The sequence below is a fragment of the Anguilla anguilla genome, chromosome 1, assembly GCF_013347855.1.
Source record: "Anguilla anguilla isolate fAngAng1 chromosome 1, fAngAng1.pri, whole genome shotgun sequence".
In the NCBI taxonomy this organism is placed as follows: Eukaryota; Metazoa; Chordata; class Actinopteri; order Anguilliformes; family Anguillidae; genus Anguilla; species Anguilla anguilla.
This window is the reverse complement of record NC_049201.1, coordinates 70,228,282-70,248,832: the sequence shown is the minus strand read 5'-3', so window position 1 is coordinate 70,248,832 and position 20,551 is coordinate 70,228,282. Positions and strand designations below refer to the sequence as shown.

The following is a 20,551-nucleotide window of genomic DNA, read 5'->3' as shown; positions in this document are numbered from 1 at the left end:
CAGGTGGTGTGTGTCTAGTTAACAAGGGTTGCCAATCGCAGCTCTGTTAAACAAAGATGTTTAACACATGCTGAACAGAAGTAGGCACCCAAGTGGCTGCAGTATATGAGAAATGTGCATGGAGCCAGCCAGCCGGGGGGGTGGGGTGGGGTGGGGGGGGTGGGGGGGGGGGGGTTGTGCCTCTACAGCAGGTGACGTGCATGTAGAGGTGAGGATGAGGAGGGTGAGGGGGAAAGGAAGGAAATGAAAGCGGGTGTTCCTGACTCGCTGACGTCACCGTGGCCCATGGGTGACTGATCCGGGCTCGATGAGCTGCAGCGGATTTTGGTTAATTCGAAAACAGAAGTCTTTCTGAGCAACTAAACGCGCTTAACCTGACACGGGTGACCTCCAGCCTGCGCTGTACGCAAGGGGTAACATACAACATTCCGTAGCGGGAATCCCAACAGCGATCCCAACCGCACACTCCTCTTAAAATTCAGCTGGCGGTGATGTCATCGACCCTGTGTTTGTAATGATCGGCAGGAAGCATTAAATCCGACTTGTTACAGACAGCGAGGACCCTCGCCGCCAACTGGCCCGCGCCGGCGGGTTTGTGCTCAAGGTTACCCGTGTCAAGGTCGTGTCTTAGTGCTGGTGTAAATCGGTGCTGTAGCATCAATGGCAGCCTTTGGGTCACACTGGCAAAAGCTCACAGCCATGCGACGGTTTCGGCTTCACAATTCAAACACAAACTGAATTAAAACCTGCACCACAAGTATATATATATATATATATATATATATATATATATATATATATATATATATACAATCATTGAGTATAGGCTGACATACCTCAGTATTTTCCAGTTTTTGCATTTGTACAACAGAGAGCTAAGAGCATGCAAGTGTAAACTGGCAGACAGTTTCCAAATGACCCTAGAGCTCATATAACCTGAATACCCTTCAAACAAGAGAAACATCTTCACATAAAACAAGAATCTCCTGTGGTTCACACAAATGTGGTACACAGGATTTTTAAAAAGTTATTCATCTTTTTTTTTTTTTTTAACTTTTTTTTTTTTTTAAGAAAAGGGACGAACTCTTATATATGCTTTCTTATAGATCTACCCTCTTTACACTTTAAAAAGTAATGCTTTGAATTAGAAAGAGGAAAAACCTGAAGGAGAATTTCTATCAAAATCTTCCTAAAAACTGCCCGTGTGAAGCCTGCCTGCATCAGCGGGACGGCAGTGGAAGCACTGCGTTGTGCGTTAGCATTAGCATCTGCGTCTCAGATCAGCGCTGCGTTTCCGTGCAGGCAGCCTCGCCGCTGAGACCTGGGCAGTGCCAGCAGGGCGGCCATTCCCTGCACTTTCAGCGCAAATTCATTAACCTGGCTGTGCCCTACGAATTGCCGCTCTCGCCTCCACTGATTATCGCTGCGTCTCCTCCCTCCACCTGATTGTGTCTCTTGTCCCTCTAGTGAGCCTCTCTGTCAGCGTTTGATTATGCCTTCCCTGTGTCCTCCTGTACCTGGCGGGCAGTGCAACTTCAGATTTGATTTCAAAAATGATAAAAGAGACAGAACAGCTCTGATGGTGAGAGAAAGGGGTGGGGGGGTGGGGAGGGGTAATAAAGAGGCAAACGGTTAAAATTCAACCCTGTTCACTCATTGAAAGGAGTGAAGAGCTCCGGGAAGTCGTCGTTGTTGAAACTGGGTGACTGGTCGAGCATGGAGAGCACATCCTATGGGAAGAGAGAGGGACATTACATCAGCAGCCCCACACCAGTCAAACCACAGATATACAGCGAGCGCCATAATGTCTGGGACAAAGAACATTTTTTCTTGATTCGGTTCTTATACTCCACAATTTTAGATTTGTAATCAAACAAATCACCAAAATGGGGGGGGGGGGGTGTTATGTATAAAAAGTGAAAGTGTTTGTGAAATAAGAACGGTGAAACAAATGTATAAATATACCCATTAAAAAAATCTTAGAATTTGCACTTTAACTGCATGTGAATTGTTTCAGTACAGAGCCAAATAAAGTGGGGTGGGGGGTGGGGGAAGTCTTCATCCCAAACATTATGGAGCTAACTGTATAGCCATGTGTCAGACACATACAGTATACAGTACTGACGCATAAGAGACAGAAACTCACCGGGAAGATTTCAGCCTGGTTAGACTGTGACTGCTGGTGTGCCTCTGCTGCGCCCTGTGCATGGGACTGGTTCTGCCACTGTGCCTGCCACACTGCCTCCGCTGTTCTGGAGGGGTACTGCGTCACCGACTGATTCCCATCTGCTGACACAGTGCAGGTGCAGCAGCAAGACTTTACACACCCTCCCAGAAGGTTTCTGTTGGAACGCGCGCACACACGATGTGTTAAAGCCCGCTTCGCCGCTCAGTCCTACCGTAGCCGTTGGCAGCGGGGTTGCCGCGGGAGTTGACGGGCGGGTAGGTCGTAGCGTTCGACGGGGCCGGAGCGGCGGCGCTCGTCATCGTGTTAAACGAGGAGGAGGATGAGGAGGAGGGGCCAGACGCGAACCCCCCGAGAGGAAACTGGGCAGCCTGGATCTTCCCTGTCTGTGCTGCCACCTGCTGGAGAGCACAAAAACAGACCAGAGCACGGTGTGTGTGCGTGCGTAATAAAACACTGAGGAATTTTACTCCATGATCAATGCACCACAAACGAGATAAAGCACAGTCCAGTCTGTGTTACAATGCACCAGTTAACATGAGTACACACATGCACAGGGCTCTGTATGTGCAGTGTATGTACAGTAAACACATGCACAGGGCTCTGTATGTGCAGTGTATGTACAGTAAACATTACATTACATTACAGGCATTTAGCAGACGCTCTTATCCAGAGCGACTTACACAACTTTTTACATAGCATTTTTTTACATTGTATCCATTTATACAGCTGGATATATACTGAAGCAATTTCGGTTAAGAACCTTGCTCAACGGTACAACGGCAGTGTCCTACCCGGGAATCGAACCTGCGGCCTTTTGGTTACAAGCCCAGTTCCTTACCCACTGTGTTACACTCCGTCCTACACATGCACAGGGCTCTGTACGTGCAGTGCATGTACAGTAAACACATGCACAGGGCTCTGTATGTGCAGTGTATGCACAGTAAACACATGCACAGGGCTCTGTATGTGCAGTGCATGTACAGTAAACACATGCACAGGGCTCTGTATGTGCAGTGTATGTACAGTAAACACATGCACAGGGCTCTGTATGTGCAGTGCATGTACAGTAAACACATGCACAGGGCTCTGTATGTGCAGTGTATGTACAGTAAACACATGCACAGGGCTGTGTATGTGCAGTGCATGCACAGTAAACACATGCACAGGGCTCTGTATGTGCAGTGTATGTACAGTAAACACATGCACAGGGCTCTGTATGTGCAGTGTATGCACAGTAAACACATGCACAGGGCTCTGTATGTGCAGTGTATGCACAGTAAACACACGCACAGGGCTGTGTATGTACAGTAAACACATGCACAGGGCTGTGTATGTGCAGTGCATGCACAGTAAACACATGCACAGGGCTCTGTATGTGCAGTGTATGCACAGTAAACACATGCACAGAGCTCTGTATGTGCAGTGTATGCACAGTAAACACATGCACAGGGCTCTGTATGTGCAGTGTATGTACAGTAAACACATGCACAGGGCTCTGTATGTGCAGTGTATGCACAGTAAACACATGCACAGGGCTCTGTATGTGCAGTGTATGCACAGTAAACACACGCACAGGGCTGTGTATGTACAGTAAACACATGCACAGGGCTGTGTATGTGCAGTGCATGCACAGTAAACACATGCACAGGGCTGTGTATGTGCAGTGCATGCACAGTAAACACATGCACAGGGCTGTGTATGTGCAGTGCATGCACAGTAAACACATGCACAGGGCTCTGTATGTGCAGTGTATGTACAGTAAACACATGCACAGGGCTCTGTACGTGCAGTGCATGTACAGTAAACACATGCACAGGGCTGTATATGTGCAGTGTATGCACAGTAAACACATGCACAGGGCTGTGTATGTACAGTAAACACATGCACAGGGCTCTGTATGTGCAGTGTATGTACAGTAAACACATGCACAGGGCTCTGTATGTGCAGTGTATGTACAGTAAACACATGCACAGGGCTCTGTATGTGCAGTGTATGCACAGTAAACACATGCACAGGGCTCTGTATGTGCAGTGTATGTACAGTAAACACATGCACAGGGCTCTGTATGTGCAGTGCATGTACAGTAAACACATGCACAGGGCTCTGTATGTGCAGTGTATGTACAGTAAACACATGCACAGGGCTGTGTAGGCACAGTGTATGTACAGTAAACACATGCACAGGGCTCTGTATGTGCAGTGTATGTACAGTAAACACATGCACAGGGCTCTGTATGTGCAGTGTATTCACAGTAAACACATGCACAGGGCTCTGTATGTGCAGTGTATGCACAGTAAACACATGCACAGGGCTCTGTAGGCGCTGAGTATGCTCGCAGCATTGGACGCTGCCCCTGCTGCTCACCTGAGTGTTGAAGGGGGGTCTGGCTCCGGCCCAACCCCCCGCCCCCCCTGACGCTCCTGCCTGGACCTGAATGGGGCTGTTATTACTGGGTTCCCCAGAGGGGCAGGTGGGGTTGGGGGCATTTTGGCGGGACATGTGGGCCAGCATTTGTCCGGCCGACGGCGAGGGCTGCACCATCTGTTGGGCCATTCCGACCGGCCTGGAGCAACACAAGCACACATCATCAATAACAGCAACAACTGCAGCAGCACAACCACACCTCATCAATAACAGCTACAACTGCAGCAGCACAACCACATGTCACCAACAACAGCTACAACTGCAGCAGCACAACCACACATCACCAATAACAGCTACAACTGCAGCAGCACAACCACACGTCACCAACAACAGCTACAACTGCAGCAGCACAACCACACATCACCAACAACAGCTACAACTGCAGCAGCACAACCACACATCACCAATAACAGCAACAACTGCAGCAGCATAAGCACACCTCAGCAATAACAGCTACAACCGCAACAGCACAAGCACATCACCAATAACAGCTACAACTGCAGCAGCACAACCACACCTCATCAATAACAGCAACAACTGCAGCAGCACAACTACACATCATCAATAACAGCTACAACTGCAGCAGCACAACCACACGTCACCAACAACAGCTACAACCGCAGCAACACAACCACACCTCATCAATAACAGCTACAACTGCAGCAGCACAACCACACATCACCAATAACAGCTACAACTGCAGCAGCACAACCACACCTCATCAATAACACCTACAACTGCAGCAACACAACCACACATCACTAACAGCTACAACTGCAGCAGCACAACCACACCTCATCAATAACAGCAACAACTGCAACAGCACAAGCACATCACCAATAACAGCTACAACTGCAGCAGCACAACCACACCTCATCAATAACAGCAACAACTGCAGCAGCACAACCACACCTCATCAATAACAGCAACAACTGCAGCAGCACAACCACACCTCATCAATAACAGCTACAACTGCAGCAGCACAACCACACATCGCCAATAACAGCTACAACTGCAGCAGCACAACCACACATCACCAAGAACAGCCACAACGGCAACAGCACAACCACACATCACCAAGAACAGCTACAACTGCAGCAGCACAACCACACATCGCCAATAACAGCTACAACTGCAGCAGCACAACCACACATCACCAAGAACAGCCACAACGGCAACAGCACAACCGCACATCACCAATTACAGTACATGAACACAACCATCCCAGCCACTCCACAGGGCTGCTGCAGTACCTGAAAGAGTCGTTTGGCCGGGCGGCGGTGTAGGAGTTTCCCTGGGGGTAAATCTGCTGAGGTCCTGAGGCAGAACTGGAAGGAAGTGCCTTTGATGGCTCTGTTCGAGAGAGAGAGAGGGAGAGAATGAGAGAGGGAGAAAATGAAAGAGTACGTTTCCATATCCCAACTTTTCATCTGTTAACTAACAGCACGCAGCACAGAACCACAGAAAGCGGAGCAGGGCCTAACTGGCCGCCGTGCACGCACCTGCGAACAGGTCAGAGAAGCGCGGGTCTCTCTCCAGGGGCTTACTGTGGTCTGGTCCCGCTGCGGTCACAGCTTGGACCGGAACCTGAGCGTGCACGAGCACACACACACACACACACACACACACACACACACACGCACACACACACACATCATCAGTCACATGTATGTGGCAGGGAGAGGAACACTGTGAGGCTCTAGGGAGGGGTGTGGTCAGAGATCCCGTCAGCCCACCTGTGGTAGCGTCACCTGGCTCGACTCATACATGGCCTCTCTACTGCCCCCTGCCTCCAGCTCTGCCTGCTGCTGCTGCAGCTGCCTGCAAGAGAGAGAGAAAGGGAGAGGGGGGGGGGGGGAGAAAGAGAGAGAGATACAGAGAGAGAAAGGGAGGGAGAGAGGGGGGGACAGAGAGAGGGGGAATGAGTGAGGGGGGGGGAGAGAGACCAAGAGTGAGAGAGAAAGGAGGGAGGAGTAAAGTGAGTGAACCCACTTAAATCGCACCTACTCAGATCCTCCACCATCAAGCACTACTGCCCAAACAGCACTCCTACCATCACCAGAGCGAGGAGGGAGAGGAACAGACACCAGGGCAGTCCCAACATGCTCGTTACCCTGCACCGGGGGGGGGGGGGGGCACCCGTAAGAGCGAGAGACATAGAGACAGAGAGAGAGAGAGAGAGAGAGAGAGAGAGAGAGAGAGAGCGCGATGGAGGTCCGTCCATCTCCAGCACCAGCCACCCAGCGCTGGGAGGGCACTGATCTCACCTGGCCGATACCTGCCCCGGGCTCAGCACCTGGGGGCAGCTGGGGCTGTTCTGCCCCAGCGAGGGGGGCAGTGCCATGCCTGGGGAGGAGAGGGGGGTGAGGGGGTCCTGAGCCGAGGCCCTACTGCCCCGCGGAACCGGAGGGGGGAGGGGGGAGGGGGGGGGGGGGGTCAGAGAGAGATGGATCAGAAAGATACCACAAACTCACGAGAGACTCATCGAGAAAAACACATCCAAACGGACACCTGTCACTCACTCACACACTCCCTGGGGGGGGAGGGTTCTGAAGGCCACTGACCACTCCAGAACCACCACTCACTGGGGGGGGGGCGGGTTCTGAAGGCCACTGACCACTCCAGAACCACCGCTCGCCTCCTGCTGAGCAGACGCAGAGCGAGCGGCAGCCGCACCGCCACGATGACAAGCTGCAGGGTCTCACAGAACCACCGCCATTTTACTGCGCCTGTTCCCACACTGAACCCCATAAGCCCTGGAAAAGTGTGCCTTCCACCCGATCTGCAATTCAGTCATTCTACAGGGATCAGCTAGTGGAACGTCTGCAAACCTCCTCACATTCTGAACCATTTAGGGCGCATTTACACGTGCTCTGAGAATTCAAAAGAACGGGTGAGCGCTCTACCATTCTTTGACCAAATAAAACTAAATTCAGAGTTCTGTAAGCTCAGCATTCAGAGAGCTCAGGTCCCTCATAGACAGACTGCCAGAGGGAGAGGGAGGGAGAGAGAGAGAGAGAGAGGAACTGCATTCACAGACATGGACCTGAGATTAGAGAGGGTCCAGTGCAGATTTATATCCATCATGGATGTGAAAGTTTAACCATCAGTAGCCCATCACAGTGATATGGGGATCAGTCGATTGTGCGGCGCCCGTTCAGAATCAATGCTGCGAATGAGGAGCAGCGATCAGCATTCATCAGGCCACAGCGCTCCTTTACACCTGGACACAGGAACCGGTGCAGCAGAATTAAAATGTTTGAGCTTTACCATCAGTGAACTACTGCTTTGCTCACGTGGGGTAACTGCAGCTTGAATGCAGTCAGTGATGAGTCTGCTTGAGACCATGTGGAGTGTGAAGAAACAGCACAGGCCTCTGCATTATCATTTGAATCCACTGGGAACAGACTTAGATACAGGGTACCTACTGTTTTCAAGACATTATTTTCCAGGACATTTACAGGATATTTTATGTGAGCAACACTGGTAATATATAAAGGGGAAGATTCTGCTCATGGACTCAAAGGTGGATGGGAGACAGAAATTGGTTGTGGGGGGGGTGGGGTGGATGTTGGGGGAGGATTGTGGCTAATAACGTTACACTGAAAATATTTTCCAGGACAACCAATTATTTTCCTGGACATTTAGGCAGTTTTCCAGGACAGGTGAGAACCCTGTGAGATATGTGAATGTGACCCTGTGGGGTGTGTGAATGTGACCCTGTGGGGTGTGTGAATGTGACACTGTGAGGTGTGTGAATGTGACCCTGTGAGGTGTGTGAATGTGACCCTGTGAGGTGTGTGAATGTGACCCTGTGAGGTGTGTGAAGGTGACCCTGTGGGGTGTGTGAATGTGACCCTGTGGGGTGTGTGAATGTGACCCTGTGGGGTGTGTGAATGTGACCCTGTGGGGTGTGTGAATGTGACACTGTGAGGTGTGTGAATGTGACCCTGTGGGGTGTGTGAATGTGACACTGTGAGGTGTGTGATGGTGACCCTGTGAGGTGTGTGAAGGTGACCCTGTGAGGTGTGTGAAGGTGACCCTGTGAGGTGTGTGAAGGTGACCCTGTGAGGTGTGTGAATGTGACCCTGTGAGGTGTGTGAAGGTGACCCTGTGAGGTGTGTGAATGTGACCCTGTGGGGTGTGTGAATGTGACCCTGTGAGGTGTGTGAATGTGGCCCTGTGAGGTGTGTGAATGTGACACTGTGGGGTGTGTGAAGGTGACCCTGTGAGGTGTGTGAATGTGACCCTGTGGGGTGTGTGAATGTGACCCTGTGGGGTGTGTGAAGGTGACCCTGTGAGGTGTGTGAAGGTGACCCTGTGAGGTGTGTGAATGTGACCCTGTGAGGTGTGTGAATGTGACACTGTGGGGTGTGTGAAGGTGACCCTGTGAGGTGTGTGAATGTGACACTGTGGGGTGTGTGAAGGTGACCCTGTGAGGTGTGTGAATGTGACCCTGTGAGGTGTGTGAATGTGACCCCTTGCAGAGGACCTGGCATGTCACACGGATGTGCATTTCTGACACATTCACCAACAAACAGAGAGACGTCGGTTAGTTTATCATTTGAATAATGAAAGCAGAAACTGCAAAACAACGCTAGGTTGATCTTGGTGCTGGATTTTCCACATGGATATACTCATACTGGTGTCCCTACAATGTCATAAAGCTCAGGGCTTCCAAGAGTCCTTGAGCTGGACCCACTTGCTCAATAATGTTGAATGTCTCAGGGTCTGCACATGTCTGTGTGGGTATGTGCGTGTGGGGGTGCATGTGCACGTGCGCGCGCGTGCTGAACTCACTTGACGTTAGCGTTGGTGCAGATGATGTACTCGATCTCCTCAGAGAAAGGGTTCTGGAAGGTGAAGGAGCTGGTGCGCATCCAGATCCACTCCCGGGACTTGGACTGGAAACGGAACATCACGGACAGAACCTGCCCCTTTAGCTTCAGCACCTGGGGGAGAGGAAGAGGAGCAGGAGGACAAGGAGGAGAAGCAGGAGGAAGGTGTGACGTGAACGCACTGAACCCAGCAGCCTGGCCATCGAAGACAAACATACGCTCGCGCAGAGCCCAAGATCGTCTCACCTGCTGGAAACTGTCCCTCAGGAGGCCCTGATCCTCAGGATGAGCCAGTTCCAGAATATCCTTCCCCAGCAGCTCCTGAGAGGGACAGAGGGAATGAGAGAGAGAGAGAGAGAAAGAAAGAGAGAGAGAGAGAGAGAGAGAGAGAGAGAGAGAGAGAAAGAGAGAGAGAGAGAGAGAGAGAGAGAGAGAGAGAGAGAGAGAGAATGAGTTTTAAAATGTTCGACATTTTGAAAGGAATGAGTAGTGGGTTGCCATATGAGAGTTATGCAGCTCAGATTGCTGTCAGTGGGCAAGTAAAGATGGCTATTCCCCCCTGGAGGGGGGGGTTCTACCTGAGGCTGGTAGCCCACGGTGGCCAGGCAGCGGTGGTCCACGAAGGTGAAGACGCCCTGGCAGTTGTGGCGGGAGATGAACTCCACGGGAACGCTGATGTTGTTAATGTCATTGTCACTGGGACAGCAGGTCACCTGGAGGGAGGGACGAGGTGAAGACTCAAACCCAAAACAGCAAAGAAATTAACACTACACACACACACACACACACACACACACACACACACACACTAACACAGGCGGGCCACAATGATGGAACTCCCCAAAAAGTCGCCCGGAGCCAGAGAAACGGTGTACCTGTAGCCTCCCGATGGCCACCAGACAGAAGCGGCTTCCCTGGGTGGTGTCCGTTTCCTCTTCTGAGAGAGACACGCCTGAAACACAGCGCAGCGTCAGGCTGGCCACACCCACATTCACGCATCACCAAAGGGCACGCTCAGAACAACCGATAATGACGGAGGATTTTAAACATAACACACAGACACGTGTGCACGCTGCGTGGTGGGTTTTAAGCGCATGTAAAGCTGACATTCACCGAGTCAGCACTATACTCAAACCACCGCTGGACTGGGAAGTCTTCAAATGAGGAGAAAGCACACAGTGAGTGTCTGGCACCCTCTAGTGGATTATTTTCAAACTGCTTTTCAGAGTGAGGGAAGCTGCAGTGCTACAGAGTCTTTCATTAGACAATGACCCACAGGTTTAAAACCCGGTCCATTGAAGAGAGGACCAGGCCGTACTCTGTGGAGTGGTTTAGAATGTGTGTGGAGGGGTAAAGGCAGCACTCACCTGCAGGCGGCCAGGACTTGATGTAGCCTGTACAGTGCACCACCACATACTGCGGCTCCCCGTCTTTCGCTGGACCCAAACCATTCCTGGGGGCACAAAGCAAGGCAAGCACATATAACACTGTCCATCAGTGTGTGGGCTACACCACTGTAACCCCAACTGTGTGAATCAGTGTGTGAGCTACACCACTGTAACTCCAGCGGTTCTGTGTGAATCAGTGTGTGAGCTACACCACTGTAACTCCAGCGGTTCTGTGTGAATCGGTGTGTGAGCTACACCACTGTAACTCCAGTTGTGTGAATCAGTGTGTGAGCTACACCACTGTAACCCCAGCTGTGTGAATCAGTGTGTGAGCTACACCACTGTAACTCCAGCGGTTCTGTGTGAATCAGTGTGTGAGCTACACCACTGTAACTCCAGCGGTTCTGTGTGAATCAGTGTGTGAGCTACACCACTGTAACTCCAGCGGTTCTGTGTGAATCAGTGTGTGAGCTACACCACTGTAACTCCAGCGGTTCTGTGTGAATCGGTGTGTGAGCTACACCACTGTAATCCCAGCGGTTCTGTGTGAATCAGTGTGTGAGCTACACCACTGTAACTCCAGCGGTTCTGTGTGAATCGGTGTGTGAGCTACACCACTGTAATCCCAGCGGTTCTGTGTGAATCAGTGTGTGAGCTACACCACTGTAACTCCAGCGGTTCTGTGTGAATCGGTGTGTGAGCTACACCACTGTAACTCCAGCGGTTCTGTGTGAATCGGTGTGTGAGCTAAACCACTGTAACTCCAGCGGTTCTGTGTGAATCGGTGTGTGAGCTACACCACTGTAACTCCAGCGGTTCTGTGTGAATTGGTGTGTGAGCTACACCACTGTAACTCCAGCTGTGTGAATCAGTGTGTGAGCTACACCACTGTAACTCCAGCTGTGTGAATCAGTGTGTGAGCTACACCACTGTAACTCCAGCGGTTCTGTGTGAATCGGTGTGTGAGCTACACCACTGTAACTCCAGCGGTTCTGTGTGAATCGGTGTGTGAGCTACACCACTGTAATCCCAGTGGTTCTGTGTGAATCGGTGTGTGAGCTACACCACTGTAACTCCAGCGGTTCTGTGTGAATCAGTGTGTGAGCTACACCACTGTAATCCCAGTGGTTCTGTGTGAATCAGTGTGTGAGCTACACCACTGTAACTCCAGCTGTGTGAATCAGTGTGTGAGCTACACCACTGTAACTCCAGCTGTGTGAATCAGTGTGTGAGCTACACCACTGTAACTCCAGTTGTGTGAATCGGTGTGTGAGCTACACCACTGTAACTCCAGCGGTTCTGTGTGAATCGGTGTGTGAGCTACACCACTGTAACTCCAGCGGTTCTGTGTGAATCAGTGTGTGAGCTACACCACTGTAACTCCAGCGGTTCTGTGTGAATCGGTGTGTGAGCTACACCACTGTAACTCCAGCGGTTCTGTGTGAATCGGTGTGTGAGCTACACCACTGTAACTCCAGCGGTTCTGTGTGAATCGGTGTGTGAGCTACACCACTGTAACTCCAGCGGTTCTGTGTGAATCAGTGTGTGAGCTACACCACTGTAACTCCAGCGGTTCTGTGTGAATCGGTGTGTGAGCTACACCACTGTAACTCCAGCGGTTCTGTGTGAATCGGTGTGTGAGCTACACCACTGTAACTCCAGCGGTTCTGTGTGAATCGGTGTGTGAGCTACACCACTGTAACTCCAGCGGTTCTGTGTGAATCGGTGTGTGAGCTACACCACTGTAATCCCAGCGGTTCTGTGTGAATCGGTGTGTGAGCTACACCACTGTAACTCCAGCGGTTCTGTGTGAATCGGTGTGTGAGCTACACCACTGTAACTCCAGCGGTTCTGTGTGAATCGGTGTGTGAGCTACACCACTGTAACTCCAGCGGTTCTGTGTGAATCGGTGTGTGAGCTACACCACGGTAAACGCACCTGTTCCTGCTCCTCAGGAAACTGAGCCGGTTCATGGACACCGGCTCCACGGAACTCATGCCAACCCTGCAGAGCACAAGGCGAGACACGTTTCACAGAGCTCACTTCCAGGCAGTCACACCTCCCTGCTCTGTCAATACGCTCAGCGCATTTCTGAGACACGTCCTCCAGGCGCGGGAGGACAAGTGAAAGGTGGGAGGTGAACTGAGGCATGTGTACCTAAGGGCCTCCATTCAGAACTACGCAAACACACACGAGCCGGAATGCTGGAGGAGTCCTAGCCGCAGCGTGTGAGTGAGGGGGCGGAGCCGCGGCTCACCTCATTCGACAGATGAAGGACCTGCGGGAGCCCATGCACATCCGGACTGCAGACTGCTGGCCCTCCTTCTTCACCGTGCCCGTCTTCAGGTCCAGCATGCGACCTGCGGGAGGGCAGGCAGGCTCTCAGCGCATTCAATTTACTGTCCCCAAAGACCTCAGATGGCTGCCGGCGTCGGGTAGCGGCCGGCTGAACCCGGCTGTTTCACAGGGAGGAGGGGACCGTGTAACTCTGCGCCATCACCGGCGCCCCCTGCTGGTCAACCGAGCGCCTACAGCCCGGCGGCAGTCGGCAGGCTCGGCTTACGGGCTGCGGAGTGAGAAGCAGCGGCTGCTGGGCGGAATGTGTTTCAGGGCAGAGCCGGTCCTGGTGCACGCCCTCCGTACTGCTAGCAGCAGCGAGGACAGCAGGTGAATAAGGCAGGGAATTCCAAACAGGGAGGAATACAGCTAAAGAGTTTAAAATAAAGACTGTAATGAAAGCCACAGAACGGAGGAGACAAAACAGCAGTACAGCACGGAGTCAGGCTGGAGGACGGAAGCAGAGAAAGGGGTCGTGAGAAACTGCAGAGACGCAGGCAGCGGGGCACAGAGAATGTGAGGGGGTGGGAGGGGCGGGGACTGACCGCTGGTGCTGCTCTCCGTGGTGGACAGCTGCTCCCTCAGCTTGTCCGTGTCCTCGGGGTGCAGCTGGTCGTACAGCGAGCTGCCCAGCCACTCGGACTGCGGCTGGTTCAGCACCGGCGTCACCGAGTCCGACACGTACACCACCCGGCCCGACTCGCACGACACCACAAACAGGAAGCCGTCCGCCGCCTCCAGGACCAGGTGCTTGAGCTCCTGAGAGAGGGAGGGACCAAGGAGAGTCAGCGGCCAATCGGAGGGCTGCAGCAGGCTGGGCGTATCCTGGGGAAAAGGCCACAGCCCTCTTTGCCCTCACCGACACGCCCATCCCCCATGTTTGTGTCCACAGCCACACATACACAGCTGAGAGACAGAAAGCAGGATAGACCCCGGCTTTTGTTCCCACTTAATCCCGTCTGTCAGCAGTGCGTTTGAGAGACGTGCTCAGCCGGCGCGTCAGACAGACAGAGCGGCACGTCAGACAGACAGAGCGGCTCGTCAGACACAGAGCGGAGCGTCAGACAGTCAGAGCGGCTCATCAGACACAGAGCGGAGCGTCAGACAGACAGACAGACAGAGCGGCGCGTCAGACAGACAGAGCGGCACGTCAGACAGACATACAGAGCAGCGCGTCAGACAGACAGACAGAGCCGCGCGTCAGACAGACAGACAGAGCGGCGCGTCAGACAGACAGAGCCGCGCATCAGACAGACAGACAGAGCCGCGCGTCAGACAGACAGAGCGGCGAGTCAAACAGACAGACAGAGCGGCTCGTCAGACAGACAGACAGAGCGGCGTGTCAGACATACAGAGCCATGCGTCACAGAGCGGCACGTCAGACAGACAGACAGAGCGGCGTGTCAGACATACAGAGCAGCGCGTCAGACAGACAGACAGAGCCGCGTGTCAGACAGACAGGCGTGGCGCCTCTCACCTGGTCGGTGAGGAAAGACGGCTTGTAGCCGCCGTCGGGGCCGCTGCCGCCGCTCCCGCGAAGCGTCTTCATGTGCGACACGGCCATGCGCAGGATGGTCAGCTTGTCGGGCTTGCGGGCCAGGGCGCTGCAGGTGGGCACCATGTCCGACAGCTCCGTGATGTACGCCGTCATCTTGTTCCGCCGCCGCCGCTCGATCTCGCTGTGGTTCTCCCTGCGGTGAGGGGGGGGGGGGGGGGGAGGGGGGAGAGAACGGAGATGGGGTCGGAATAGGGAGGGGGTGGGGGGTGGGGTCGTACCGAGGAGCGGGCGGAATAAGAGGACAAGTCAAACACGGGGGTAATTGAGGGAGGAGGAGGGGCACGGGAAGAGAAGGATGCAAAAAATGAGAAATTAATGATCCATGAGCAAGGACAGAAAGAATGCCTCATCGTTCAATGAGAAATGGAGTGAAAGACAGAGCAAGAGAGGACAAGCCTCTTTAGAGGTCCTGGGGAGAAAGGGAAGAAGAAGAAGCACTTCAACAGGAGTTAAGGGAGACACAGTCAAGGCCCAGAACTACTGGCACCCTTCATCCCTTCATAAAGAGGCACAAAAATAAAACAAATACCACCATTACCCAGCTATTATTTACCCACGTGAGGAACATACTGTACATTATTAATGACTCAATTTAATCATTACTTTATATGGCCTTTTACTCCTCATTTTCATCGAGAGTGCCCATAATTCTGGACATGACAACATAACAGACAATTTGCTGGCATTGGACATGAGAATACAACAGGAAACAACAGCCCAACCCAAATAAAATGGTTACAGGGCACTGATTGGATCAAATTCGGACCATGCCAGCGCTAACTGTGGCCAGTCGCTCTATAGGGCGATGTGTAATTGGCAATGGCATCGCCCAGGTAACGGGAAGGTTCAGTCAGTTAGGGCTCCGTGTTTCACCGCCCTCTAGCGACCCCTGCTGGTCGATCAGGCCTCCCTTCCCTGGACTTTAACTCTTTGGGGCTCGGCTGTGGGCTGAGGACACCACGCGTTTCGGAGGAGAACCGCGGATGAACACACTCACCCGAATCAGCAGAGGGGTTGGCGCATGAATACGGCTGCGGTTTGGACATTCCCAATTAGGGTGGGAATCGGACATATTCAGCCCCACACTGGGCACCAATGTTTTAAAAAATAGTTATCGGGCACCGATGGAAGTGTCACCACAGGCAACAGTAAAATAAAACATTGCAATTTTACTAGTCAACAGCGATATAACTTTAACAGTAATGACAGCCTTTCTGAGCAGTCGGCATCATGCATTTAAGAGCAGGGGCGGAGAAGAGGAGAGGAATAGGGCAGAGGGGCTGAAATGACCAGTACCATGTTTTTAACAGTTTCACACATCAACTCTTTTTCCTTCCTTCCCTCACTCATTCTTACATTCCTCCCCTTTACCCTTCATACCTGGCAAACCGTTCTTTGTCATTGGATCCTCCTGTGTCATCATCGCACCTGAGGAGCGACAGACAGGGGCCCATATTATTCTCCGGACATTAACAGGCCTTTCACAAGCACTCGTCAGGTCAAAGTAAGAATACGGCACACTAAATGAGCAGGAACACAAGTCCATAAGCAAATGCCAAAGACTACATCACACATCAGCACAACTACACAGAATCCTTTGTGACGAACCTGAAGAGTTTGCTTCCATCATCGTCATCAAAATCGGGCCTGTGAGAAAGAGAGGGGATTCTATTATTCAGAACAGTAAAAAAAAAAAAAAAAAAAAAAAACAGAAGCATGACAATCACCCTTGGAATTAAGAGCTAAAATATCACTTCTTTGTCTTAAATGATTCATATTCTGTTTAAGAATGAATTTAACTCCGTTAATTAATTCCGCTGTGGAGAGCTGCCTCACTGCATAAATTCTGAATGGCGCTGAAGCACACACAGACACTTTTAACGGGAGTTAAAGTTACAACTCATATCGAACCGGATCCAGTCTGGGTTGAGTGTAAGCCGGTGGACGTTACGCTGTTCATCTGTGATGCGAGGGCCTTGTACTTACACCGCGCGCCTCTTGTTGTTGCCTTTCTGGACCACAGCTCCACTGCCGGACCCAGTGGCTGCACCCAACGTCAGCGAGGGCACATCTGACATATCTGAGTCAGAAATAGAAACAGAGACCAACACATTCTTAAGATCCTTAACAAGGCTGCCGATAACATCAGATGGAGAATATAAGTTTCCAGAATGTACCCAACCATGCCCACTTTTGCATTTGGACGTAGTCATTCGTCATTCTTCAGAGGTATGAGACACAATGGTTATCAAATTATGAAGTCATTTAGCAGCAACTAGTAACACTATTTTTTACATACCACAACACTGACCATTACATAAGAGAGAAAAACAATCCAAATGCACTGCATGATACTGTACAAAATAACAAATATGGCCAAATGATTCAACGCAGACTCCCGCCAATTACCTTCGCATCTTTGTGTCTTAAACGAAGTCGATCTTTCTTTGCAACAAGATAAACTCAAATTTCAAGTGGTTTTTAATAACAAATAGTTTTACTGATTGCTACCATCACACTAGTTTGAAGCCAAAAATTAAAAACCGAATTATTGTAGATACAACAACCGACGTTAACAAAACGTATAGCCATTATCGACGCAAAAAACAGAAAGAAACTACAGTAGCAAATGCATGGGACGTTTAGTTTTATTGCACCAAATAACGTTACAGTATTAGATAAGACACATGTAGCACGTGGGAAGTTTCATTTTATTTGTTTGAACGGTCGTTAGAAAATACTGCAGCTAGTAAAAACGGAAAACCTGTTTAAACTCGCCACCTGTCTAACGCGTTACGTGATAATTGGAGACAGTCCCATGGGTGGCACAGATAAAGGTTTCACTCTAGCCATATAAATATCTGGCCTTATTTGGTTTATCCAAAGTCTGGTTTATTCATAGCTAACATATGTAGTTAGACCTATGCTAAACTATTTACATAGCAATTAACTAGTAGCCAACTAGTCTGAACCTTGGCGGGGATACAAAAATCTAGCTAGGGCAAAGTAGCCTAGTAGTACTTAAGACTACAACGGTCATTAGCTGGTTGGTTAGCTAACCACGTTAGCTAGCAGCTCTCTGTCTTTGCTGTCATAACTATTAATGTTAGCTATTCCGTCAGACTAACGTGAGATTTTAGCTACATTTCTAGCATAAATCACTAAATAACTAGCCTCATAGATCCGTCTGCATCGGTTCCCCCCCCCCCCGTAGTAACTAGCTACTAGCTAACCGATTGCGCAAAACAGAATGATCACTATTGGTATGCTAGCTAGCTAAGTCAGCCCCTGACAGTTGCAGTGGCGTTTTAGGACCATTTCGGGGTTTTTGAATGCATTCTACTGTCCGTCCATCCAGCTATAATTCGAAGAATGTTTAACTTAGCAGAGACAGTTTACATAATTAGCTAACTTTAGATAACCACGAACAAAGTTCGTTCAATAAGCCGGTAACGTTGTCAGCAACGTAGCCGATTATCTTACACGAATGTATTAGCCTGGTTAAGTTCGCCGTCTAATATAAACATAGGTAGTCTATATATCACACAGGGAGATAAAGATATTATTTAATTTGCGCGCTCGCTTTCAGCGTTGAACTAGCGAGGCATGTGGGGGGAAAATACAATTTGCAAGCCAATATGTACAACGCGATCAAGCGAGTGTTGGCTAGCTAACGTTGCCAACCTCAGTTTGAACACAAACCCGTGACTGAAAGTGACATTTAGGTACAAACATTGAGACTAGCCAACAAGCGATTAAAATAAGAGAGGTAATTGTTATCTGGCAACGTTTCACACCGTTTTCGATGCCTCAGCAAGTTACTGGAACGTTACCTGGATCTGTAGAATCCATGTTTGAATCGAACAACATAAACAAAACTTAAAAGTAGGAAAAATCCCTACAATGTTGTTTCTTCGTCAACGTAGAGGTTTATCTTGACAATCTATTACGCCGGCTAATTCAGCAGCTTTTTCATGACTACTGTAATTATTTTCCCCATAGGCAAATGTTAGTATTTCCAATTCATAAAAATAAAAACGATGTTTTCCCTTATCGGGTTTAAAACCCCTTTTTCTTGATCCAAGATGGCGGTCCAACTAGCCGATTGCGATAAGTCAACCTAACTATGTTATTCAACATCTCCAATTGGTCGGAGCCTCACTAATGTACCCTCATCGGCGACCTGAGTGCACAGTGTGAGGTAAAGAACAAGGTTAGGCGATTCTGTTCGGGAAATGCTGTATTATTTTGACCACATAAATTATGAAACAATGTCCACTTTACTTATATGTCCAATTTATCTGGTCTCTCTTAAAGTGTTTGTTACCGTTCCCCACTCGCCCCTGTTTTGTGGTCTATTTACGTTTGTGAACATTTACCCAGCAGTATAGATGACCGCACTTCCGATATTGTAGCGTGGTTTTGCGGTACGACCACAACAGTGAATTTATGACGATTTGTAAAAAGGGCGTTTTCAGACAGTGGTTTGATGGCGTTGTGTTGCGCAGATTTATTAATCTTCAGTCTGTCCGGTGGCGCACTTCATGAACTTTACGGTACACGTCAGCCGATAGGTTTCTACGCATAATTTGCGAAACATTATACTCTGTCGCTCAATCTGCATTTCGGACTTGTAACGGAAATACATATTGTACTAGCAATGGCCACAGTGTCCCCTCATGTCTTTAATGTTCCTAGATTTAAATCAGAAAAATGAATAGTCTGTGTAACCTCTTATTATCAGGGGTTTGCAACTGCGTTATGATTAGCCCGAGTCGAAATTATAACATTATACCAATCCTTACACCAAGTTGGTGCAACTATTACACAGTGAAAGGTTCAATGTTAAATCGACTCTTACGGTAGATGTTCCCTATTGGACTCTATGTACCTCTGTTAAGAGTTTAATTAACACAGTATTGTGTACTACTACAAGGTCCTCGGTCCTCGTAATGTAACACTATAACTACTACTAATAATAACAATAATAATCAATCACCCAAAAATATTCATACTATCAAATAAAAATTAATAATGAAACAGACTATTTTTTACAGAGTTATCTTGTTTGCTATTGGCACACAGTTTTCTAATTTTGCATGCAGTAATTTTATTATCAGCCTGTTCCTTGTTTAATATAATTCAGTTAAATTTTATTTGTATATTTGTAAAGCACTTTTTACAGAGATATTGCCATGTTTGACAGGAGAATTTGAGAAAGGCTGAGCTTATACCCCCACAACATTAGCAAGTGATTTATAATAATCCCCAGTATACAGGAAGAAAACACTCAAGGGACGAGAAAAAACTCCCTGAGGGGAAGAAGTCTCAGGAGGAAACCAGCTGCGGAGGGTGAGCCCGTCCTCTGTTCAATGGCCCCGGTAACAGTTGTTAGTTTGATTAAATGGTCACAGGCAGGTAATGGGGAATCTACCTGACAAATAATCACAGATTATTGGCCCAGGGTAATACACTAGCTTGTAAAAAGGCTGTTAAAGGAAATAAGCAGAGGTGGAAAATCCAGGGTACAGAAAGTAAAAGTCCTCACCAGTATTTTGTTCCAATCATCTGGATTTGCGAATTAGCACAATTCTTCAGCCAAAGAGGTAGAAATAATTACTGAAATCAGCTGGCTGAGTTCATGGGTGGATGAAACACATGGCAAGACTTTTACTTTCTGACCCCTGGACTTTCCACCAGGGGTCACAAAGTATACTAATAAACAGGATGGAAGAGCTAGACAATGCAGCTAGGCCTCGAGGTTGCAATATCATACACCAGTGGCTAGAGGCAGGCTGCAGAACCACCACCTGTGAGC

At 49.7% G+C, this 20,551-nt stretch overlaps 1 protein-coding gene across 5 annotated transcripts; it reads right to left on the bottom strand.

Annotated features, from left to right (window-relative positions):
• Nucleotides 1-1,047: 1,047 nt before the first annotated feature.
• On the bottom strand, nt 1,048-19,106 carry arnt (aryl hydrocarbon receptor nuclear translocator). Of its 5 annotated transcripts, none has more exons than XM_035413981.1 (21): nt 18,567-19,106; nt 16,720-16,813; nt 16,342-16,380; nt 16,114-16,161; nt 14,653-14,866; nt 13,721-13,934; nt 13,096-13,198; nt 12,777-12,842; nt 10,818-10,903; nt 10,326-10,402; nt 10,029-10,163; nt 9,697-9,771; nt 9,413-9,564; nt 6,880-7,002; nt 6,349-6,433; nt 6,115-6,199; nt 5,866-5,965; nt 4,553-4,751; nt 2,400-2,583; nt 2,147-2,289; nt 1,048-1,730 (listed from the first exon to the last, which is right to left on the bottom strand). In XM_035413981.1, the coding sequence occupies exons 1-21, from the start codon at nt 18,601-18,603 to the stop codon at nt 1,650-1,652; spliced, it is 2,340 nt and encodes a 779-aa protein (XP_035269872.1). In that variant the 5' UTR covers nt 18,604-19,106; the 3' UTR covers nt 1,048-1,649. The 5 variants fall into 5 exon arrangements, with proteins under 5 accessions (XP_035269872.1, XP_035269845.1, XP_035269863.1 ...); XM_035413954.1 differs by having other exon boundaries at nt 2,400-2,586; nt 18,567-19,104; XM_035413972.1 differs by having other exon boundaries at nt 2,400-2,586; nt 6,880-6,999; nt 18,567-19,104.
• Between the last annotated feature and the right edge of the window lie 1,445 nt (nt 19,107-20,551).

Coding starts and splice junctions, on each gene's coding strand:
- arnt (XM_035413954.1), bottom strand. CDS start 18,603: ATGTTGTTCGATTCAAACATGGATTCTACAGATCCAG. Junction 16,814..18,566: donor CATGGATTCTACAGATCCAG/GTAACGTTCCAG, acceptor TTTCTGACTCAG/ATATGTCAGATGTGCCCTCG. Junction 2,587..4,552: donor GACCCCCCTTCAACACTCAG/GTGAGCAGCAGG, acceptor TGTGCTCTCCAG/CAGGTGGCAGCACAGACAGG.